At 36.5% G+C, this 8951-nt stretch overlaps 1 protein-coding gene across 1 annotated transcript; it reads right to left on the reverse strand.

Annotated features, from left to right (window-relative positions):
* Nucleotides 1-788: 788 nt before the first annotated feature.
* Nucleotides 789-3669, reverse strand: LOC143584167 (uncharacterized). The gene is made up of 3 exons (XM_077066272.1): nucleotides 2857-3669; nucleotides 2719-2786; nucleotides 789-1011 (listed from the first exon to the last, which is right to left on the reverse strand). The coding sequence occupies exons 1-3, from the start codon at nucleotides 3595-3597 to the stop codon at nucleotides 876-878; spliced, it is 945 nt and encodes a 314-aa protein (XP_076922387.1). The 5' UTR covers nucleotides 3598-3669; the 3' UTR covers nucleotides 789-875.
* Nucleotides 3670-8951: the final 5282 nt, after the last annotated feature.

Below are 8951 nucleotides of genomic sequence, written 5' to 3' on the forward strand. Positions count from 1 at the left end.
TATTGTTATCTAAGTTAGAGATAACATTATAAATAGGAGTAACCGAGTTAGGGATTGTCAAGTTGATGCAAACAAGTTAGGGTTTATCAAGAGTCCTTACAAATAACCCCTTAAGTTGTAAACACTAAGAACTCCTTCCTCAGTCCTTACAAACTTGAACGACAAAAACATCTAAAAGCTCACACTACAAAGGATATTTTTTTTCTTACGATGGTAATTCGGGCTCAGTGGAATGCCCCCAGGCGTGTCCATACCAAAGACGGGATTTCAACCGTCTATCATGAGTTTACCGCTCGGGGATAACACCAACCCATTCCAGGAGGAAAGAAAAAGGTTGAAAACTCCCTAACTTGCCTATGTATAATATCTCAATGGCATCCATATTAATAACAACAATTCTTTTTATGTTGAAAGTGGGGTTCAAACTTATGACCATATGAGTCACACAGTCTTATCCACCCCAGCTGACGCCAGTGGACCGAATGACCACTGACACAATGGATAGTTCCTGCCATCTATGTTCATAACTACCACATAGACATAATTAAAATCTACTGCAAATGGTCTTATATATAATATTCATACTAATTTTTAATATGTATTTAACGTATTTGATTATCAGAGTGACACCGACTCACTTAACATATACAAAGAGTGATAGCTGTATAAAAATCTTGAGTCCAACATAAATATATTTTGTATTATCTAATTACAGTTTAATGAAAAGATTATTAAGAAACCAATAAACCATTCACTTTATTTTCATAATAGATAGATGCAAACAATGATACGAAAACATTCACTTGAACAAACAATCAAACAACGTACTTATATTGAACTATATTCAAGGCACAAATCATAAAGATGGTACGACGTTATTTTTGAGGTTCATCAGCTGGTAACGAGTCAAGAAACTTCTTCAGACACCTCGTGTAGACACACGGTCGTTCTATATGAACAAGATGCCCTGCTTTACTTATCCCTTCAACACTAGTATTCTCCCCTAATTGCCTGTAAAACAATCAAAATCTATTAAAATTTGTCTTAGAAACTATGAGTTGGAATTGTGCACAAAACCAAAATAACCCAACCCAAACCAAAATCAACGATGTGATTTTATGTCTTAAAAATGAATTTTTGGTTTGGTTTCAAGTTTTGTGAGCCGAAAATAAAAATAAAAAAAAAGGAAAAGGAAGCTGAAAAAAAAAACGTTTTTTATTATGTTAAACTTACTTTTTTTGAGACCCAAAATTTCAAACTCAGGGTGTGTTTGGGATTGCTTATTTAAAAATGACTTTTTGTTAAAGAACTTATTAACTTATGAATTTTTTATAAGAAGCTTTTAAAAAAATGTTTGGATTATCTTGTAAGTTAGGAAAAACCAAAATGACTAAAAGGGACACTCTTTTTAAAATAAGTGTAATGAGTTTTGAGGGTTATAGGGGTGTAATAGGTAAATCAAACCCATTAAATTAATAAATTACATATTAATAACTTTTCAAACCCCTTTATTTTGTCTTCTCTATAAGTTAAAATACACAAGGCATTATGGTTTGTCATACACCTTATACACCTTATTAACTTTTCGAAAAGTTATTAATAGCCATTTCCGTCCCTGTGGTTTGCTACTTTCGACATTTCAGTCCAAAGTTTGAAATTTTGTCAATTTAGTCCTCATAGTTTTAAATATTAGCCAATTACGTCTCATTCGTCTAATGGCATCCAACTATGCCGTTAGCTTAAGGGTATTTTTGTCTTTCTTCTTTTTATTTTGAGTTAATCCGTCATTTTAGTCCCTGTGGTTTGATACTTTTGTCACTTCGGTCCAAAGTTTGAAATTGTCATTTTAATGTTCAGTTTAATTCCTAAAGAGCATAATCCAAGCCCAAAATCTTCTAGCAACCTCCAATAAAGGAATGAATTTACTATGTTGACAACAGTAATCATACCCCCTCGTATTTAGTTTCTAGACATATGCTAAACTCTCCTCCATGGTGAAACTCAATGGTAAAGTGGTCAAGGTAATTCCCTGAAACCGAATTGTACATAAAAAAGTAAAAATCGTTTCTTTGATTAATGGATAAAAGTTGATTTCGACCCAGATTTTCGTTATGATATACGTTAATCTCTAAACCCTAACTATTATGCATTCATCAAATAAACGATTTTTAGTTTTTTCGGTTTCAGGGAATTGCTTTGACCACTTTACCATTGAATTCCACCATGGGGGAGAGTTTAGGAACCATCTAGAAACTAAATACGAGGGGAGAGGGTATGAATATTGTTGTCGACGGGGTAAATGCGGACCTGTTTTGGTTGATGCTCAATGGTTTTGGGCTTGGATTATGCTCTTCAGGGTTATAGACAAAAAAAAACCGAATTAAATTGATAAATTTTCAAACTTTTGACCGAAGTGGCAAAAATATCAAACCACGGGGACGAAAATGACGATTAACTCAAAATAAAAAAAAGACCAAAATACCCTTAAACTAACGGCATAACTGGATGCCGTTAGAAGGATAAGACGTAATTGGTTAATATTTAAAAATATGAGAACTAAATTGACAAAATTTCAAACTTTGGACTGAAGTGCCGAAAGTAGCTAACCACAAGAACGAAAATGGCCAAAACTCAAAAATTTATAAGGTAAAGTTGATGAAAATAAGAAACCTCAGACACCTCTAAAATAATAAACCCAAAATTAAAACTAAATGATACCATTTCATGTTTTGAGCTAGCTCCATCTTGAATATCTGATCATTCTCCCCCCAAAGAAGATGAATTCTCTGAAACAACATAGGATCATCTGAAATCATTACCTTGTACGTAACAACACAAACCAACATCAAATCGTACCTGTTTAAACTCCGGAACAATGTTATCTTTGTTGCTAACAATCAAACCCTCCAACAACTCACCTCTTTCCTTCCTATTATTAAACATCACCTCCAAATAATCCTTATGAAGCCGATCCGGAAACCACAGGTTCTTGTATGTCGCAACCGACAACAAAGCCTTCAAACCCTTCACAGAATCCGGCAACAGAAGCTCCGAAGACGACGAGAACCCCAACCCTTTAAGCGTCTGTTCGCTTATCGAATCCGTCATGGCCAGTATCGACCCGGATATCACCATGGCCCGAACCATGTCCGGGTGCAACTCCGCCATCTTAAACGCCACCATCCCGCCATAACTAAACCCCACCGCCACACACCGCTCAACTCCAAGTTTCCTCAGTCCTTTGACCAAACACTCGGCTTGAAACCTCGGCGATCGGTCCGGGTTATCGGATATTGATCCCCCGAAGAACAAAAGATCGGGGACGTAAACCGAGTAGTTTTTCGAGAGGCCCCCGATTTGGAACTGCCAAGTGGCAATTCCCTCGGCCGCAAACCCGTGGACCAGTACGACCACGGGTTTGTCGGGTTTCGGGGGGATGGTGGTGACTAATGTAGTTTTGGGTTTTAGGATGGTTTCGTTTGGAACCCAAAAGTTCATGATGGTTCCGGGCTCGATTACGACTTTGTGGGTTTGGACTCCGGAGAGTTTCATTAAGAAGATGATGAGTGGCTCCTGAATTGCCACTAGGTTCACCATTGTTGGTTGGAAGATTGAGTGTGGTTTGAAAAGTAGAGGGGCGGTGGTGGTTTAAGTAGACGAGGGAAGGTAGAGTTGGTGTAGGCAAGTCATCTGTTTTAATTTTTAAAGCTTTCAGGTTTACGTTAATCAGCAATTGTCAATTTCCAAAACTAACTTTACTTTCGGGTCTTTTTATTTATTTGATGGGTCAAGTTCTTATTATATGAAACAAAAATAAGAAAAATGAGAACGATTTGTAGTCACACAAAAAAAACCTAAAAACTGGAAAAAAAAATCATAACTCAAAATTAAATAAAAAACGAAAAAAGTAAAATTACAAATATGTTTCCACCTTCCTCGTTCTAAAAAAAACCACAATAGTGAGTGAAAAAAGTCGTTGTGTCTTTTTATTTATCATTATGTTTTGTGTTTGTTTTCTTCATTTATTGTGTCTTTTTCTCTTTAAATTGTGTTATTTGTTCTTTATATTATGTTATATTACTCATTATTTTGCTATATTTTGTTCAGCATTGTGTTATATTTTGCGATGTATTGTGTAATTTTGTTAGTTATAAATGTGTCTTTTGTTCATTTTCGTCATTGTGTCTTTGATCTTGCCATTGTGTCTTTTTCATCATTTTTTTTATTTTTTGTCATTTTTTTAATATTTTTTTGAACAGGAATAATGGCGGAAATATTTTAGTTTTTTTAATTTGTTTTGTTTTTTTATTTATATTTTGAGTTATGATTTTTTTATTATTTTTTTTGAATTTATTTTTAAGAGGTTTTTTAGGTCACAAATCCTTCTCATACTTCTCATTTTTGTCTCCCTTTGTGTTTTAACTTTACTCTTATTTGATTATATTATTATATACATTTATACTCGTAATAAGAACCTTATTCGCTGGTCTTTCATTTTTAAGGAAAATTAGATTTAAGTAATCCTAATTATTCATCATCGGCAAATAATGCTCTAAATTAACGGAATAATTGCTGATGATTCCCTCTTTTAACATATTTGCTCTCACGATTTGCGACTAACAGATCTTACAGCCGTTAGTCGCCAAAAAACGTTTTTTGTCAGGAAACTCTTTTAGGCAAGAAAACATAACATTTTCGTCAAAAACCTCTTTATAGCAGTTGGGCTTTAGGAAACTTTTTTTTCCAGTAAAAGCCTCACTTTTTGAGATCGCATGAATCTTAGAGACATCGTTGGAGTCAGTTGGTGGTGGTGGTGGTGGTGTTCAGATGGTGATGGTGGTCATCGGTGGTGTTTATGTTTAGTTTTCCGACGAAAACATGAGCTTTTCAGCCAAAAATGTTTTTTCGATGGCCGACAACTAAGGACATTAGGAGTCTATTAGTCACGGATCATTGGGAGCAAACATGTTAAAAGATTAGACCATTAGCAGATATTTCGTTAGTTGAGACTGTTATTGGATTATTTAAATCCTATTTTTCTAATTTTATGTATCATTAAAATTTCTATTAAACAAGTTCTTTTGAGCCGCCACCTTGAGGCAGCAGGGTTGGGGTCAGGGCCGGCTATAAGGGAGGGCGGGGTGGTTGACGGACCCCGGCCCGACATCAGGATAGGCCCGAATTTACTAAAAGAAAATTATATATATTTTTTTGTAAAAAACAATATGTATATATAATGTTTAAACTTAATTATACAACGACTAGCTTTGTTTATTGGTAAAGAGATTTGACTTTTAAGTAAAAGGTTGTGATATCTAACATCATTTGAAACATTTTAACCTTATTTTTATATAATTTTTTTTAAACAACCAAATCATAAGGCTCAAAAAGTTAAGGCTTATTTAAAAATTATATTGTTTAAAACCAACAAGATACCCCGTTTTAGTAAGGCCCAAAATTTTTTCGCCTTTGGCCCAAAACTTTTTAATCGTTCTCGAAGTCGGCACTGGGTGGGGCAAGGTTAGAGATGTTGAAAGAACACAACACGTTTTGGGGGGGGGGGGGTAATAGATGTTAAAAGACTTCCACGGGGTTAGCGATGTTGAAAGAAAATATTTGAGTTGCGTTCCTTGGTATGATCACGTTAACAGGTTGAAATCTCAAATAGTTCATGAAGAGTTATCTAGGTATAAAGTGAAAAGGTCAGCCTTCACAACATCATCTAGTCCCCAAGCTTCTGTCAATAAGTTGTCACTGTCCTGGCCTTGAGGATACTCTCTAGAAGAAAAACGAATATGAGAAGCGATACGAAAAAAAAACATTGATTTCATAAGTCAAAGTTCGAAGTGTTGACAATTTCAACAAATGTATATTTATTGCAACAAAATGTAACATATGTAACCCACAATAAAATTTTAACATTAATAGACAAAAAAAACCATACGTAGTCGGCCATTGTTATGACGTTTTGGGGGTGAAAACGTCGGGGGCACACTGCCCCGGCTTTTTGGCTTGGAGTTTTGGGCCAAGCATTTCTCAAAAACGTGATCATAACACGAATTTTGATAAAATTGTGTGTGGGAAGAGAGAGAGGAATATATGTAATTATTGTAGGAGAGTTGTGCCGTTTTGCCCACTACACCACTTTTTACAAAACTCTTCATTATTGACCGGGATATTACATGGCGCAAAATGCCCAAAAAATGAGACGTTTTAACTTCACATGGTCTAATGAACATATAAACAAATGTTACACCTTTTGAGTGTAAATGATATCGCTCAACAGCAATGCAAGCTTATCATATTGGTGGCATCATGTGAACTCTGAAACAAATTAATTAAAGGGGTATTGGTTTTTAATACTCTCAACTTTCACTTGTTGGATGATAAAACTCCCAACTAATAATTTGTCTTCCACCACTCCCAACTTGTAACTTATTTTCTTTTATCACTCCCGAACTTAACGGACCCTAACTCCGTTAGTTTTTTTTGCTGACGTGAGATTTTTTTGATGGGCCAGTTTTCTTAAAAAATTATGGGTCCATGTCTTCAACTCATCATCTTCTTCAAAAAAAAAAATAAATAAACCCTAACACACCCAAAAGGCCACAATGCCACATGCACCTCCACCACCACCACCTCCACCCACCCACGTCGCCTATAACCACCGTCGGTAACACCGTAGTACCACCATTTCCTTTCCAGCACCCGCATCACGAACCTCCATCAATCGATCGGAACCTTATATGACATCACATCAATCGGAACCTTGTTTCTCATCGGGCTTGCGTCTGTCACCCCAACACTTATAAGCAAGGAAATACTATCATAGTAATTTATTCAAGATTTGATTATATTGTTTCTAACCAACCCCTATTAAGATTTGGAATATGTACAAAATTACAAGTCTACCCTCAATAACGACCTCGGGTTGAAATTTGGAGGTTCGTGTTGCGGGTGTTGGAAAGGAAAAAGGGTCCTGCACTATTGTTTACAACTTGTTCTCCTCTACGGGTGTTGGAAAGGAATTGGTGGCACTACGGTGTTACCGGCGGTGGTTATAGGCGACGTGGGTGGGTGGGTGGTGGTGGAGGTCCAGGTGGCCTTTTGGGTGTGTTGTTAGGGTTTTTTTTTTTGAGAAGTTGATGAGTTAGAGACATGGACTCACAATTTTTTAAGAAAAATGTCATATATGATTGCCACATTAGAAAAAATGCCAAGTCAACAAAAAAAAACTAACGGAGTTAGGGTCCGTTAAGTTCGGGAGTGATAGAAGAAAATAAGTTACAAGTTAGGAGAGGTGGAAGACAAATTGTTAGTTGGGAGTGTTATCGTCTAACGAGTGAAAGTTGAGAGTATTAAAATCTAATACCCTTAATTAAAAACCAATTAACAACAAAAAGAAAAATGAAGAACAACTATAGGCGATGATGGTGACATTGAGAGTGCGAATCGAGCAGCTTAATCACAAGAAATTAAATACCTAGATATATTTTACACAATATGAACTATTTGTGTTAAAAGCATGAATATTTCATGGCATGTTCCATTCTAGTCTACAGATAAAACTCTTATATATGTTTAATAATATATGGATATATCAATTTATTTTGGATTGTTAATGCTTTATCAACTACATATATTCAGAGAAGCTTTAATAATATGATTATCAGATTATCTATGATCCATTTATGCCCCCAATATTGATGAAAAAGTTTAAACCGTAAAATTAATGGTTCAACGAACAGGAAGGATACATTCAGAGCACACAATTTAAAGGAAGCAAACCTTATCAAAGACAAACTCATGCTGAAAGTAAATATCAAACTAATTGACTTGTCAGCATCACACCCACAACTACATATAGATTACATAACATAAAAGGTGAAGGTAAGAAAAATGAAAACCAATCAAACCATGAAAGCCAAGAGAATGATGTTGGATTTTGTGGTTGGTTCGGGTCAAGTAAACGCGGACCGACCTGAATATAACCCGGTATGAGTTACACCGGGGTAACGAAGTATAAACCCACTTAAACGTTAACTGGGCCCGACACAATAAGATGGTGGTTTAGGCTTTGGTTGGTATTTGGGCTTAAGCCCAATGTGTTTAAGGTTAATTCAACCCTAAAATATTTTCTTTATATAGAATACTATATATATTAATAATATTAACCTAATATTTACCAGCAATAACACACCCTAACTCCTCTAACACAGCCGCCGCCGCCGGACGCTTTTCCGGTCGCCAGAAAACCGTCACCACCCTACGCCGGCCACTACTCATCCTTGGAGCACCACTATAACCCCGAACCACCACCAGATAAACGTCAAGCCGTTCACAGCGGCGTTTTAAGCTTTCCGGCAGCCACTTCGTTTTTCCAGTGAGGCCGATTTTCCGGCCACTGTTGCTATCAGTTGCTGCAAGTCACCAACGCCGCCAACCTCTAGTCGCCGGCGCTGCTGTCCACCATAACTGTCAACCTGCTGCTCCGGTTCCGACAATCCTCCGCCGTTCGCGGCCGTAGTCCGCCGCCGTCCATCGACGGAATCATTGTCGGGTCTCTTTGTGTCCAAATCTAGCATAGTCCGTTAAGCCCTCGGTGTCTCACCCGGTTTCAATAACCGAGGTATATCTATAAACTCTAATCTATGGTTTGGTTGTTTTATTCGTACTCGTGTAACGTTGTAATCGGATCCAGGTTTTGGGTTTCGGTTTATGGTTCGTTTATTCGTTTATTTATCCGCTGCGTTTTATGTAGTTCATTTATATGTTTGTATATTAATATTGATTAATATTTACTAAACGAAATTATTAACTAAAACGGTTTTAAAATATTTGACCGTTTTCGTTCCGAACCACCGTTGAAACCCAACAGTGGTATCAAAGCCGCAGTTACAACGTACGAGTCGATCCCGGTTCGTTTAAACCGGATCTACATTCTAAACTAT

The sequence above is a fragment of the Bidens hawaiensis genome, unplaced genomic scaffold, assembly GCF_021521415.1.
Source record: "Bidens hawaiensis isolate Kalapana, Puna unplaced genomic scaffold, B.hawaiensis_p1.1 tig00032830_1, whole genome shotgun sequence".
Classification (NCBI taxonomy): domain Eukaryota; kingdom Viridiplantae; phylum Streptophyta; class Magnoliopsida; order Asterales; family Asteraceae; genus Bidens; species Bidens hawaiensis.

Bases quoted from the DNA above. Each gene is read 5' to 3' on its own strand.
- LOC143584167 (XM_077066272.1), bottom strand. From the start codon at position 3,597: ATGGTGAACCTAGTGGCAATTCAGGAGCCACTCATCATCTTCTTAATG. The intron at 2,787-2,856 runs GTACGATTTGAT...ATGTTGTTTCAG, and splicing joins TTGTTCCGGAGTTTAAACAG to AGAATTCATCTTCTTTGGGG. The intron at 1,012-2,718 runs GTATCATTTAGT...ATTGTTTTACAG, and splicing joins CTAGCTCAAAACATGAAATG to GCAATTAGGGGAGAATACTA.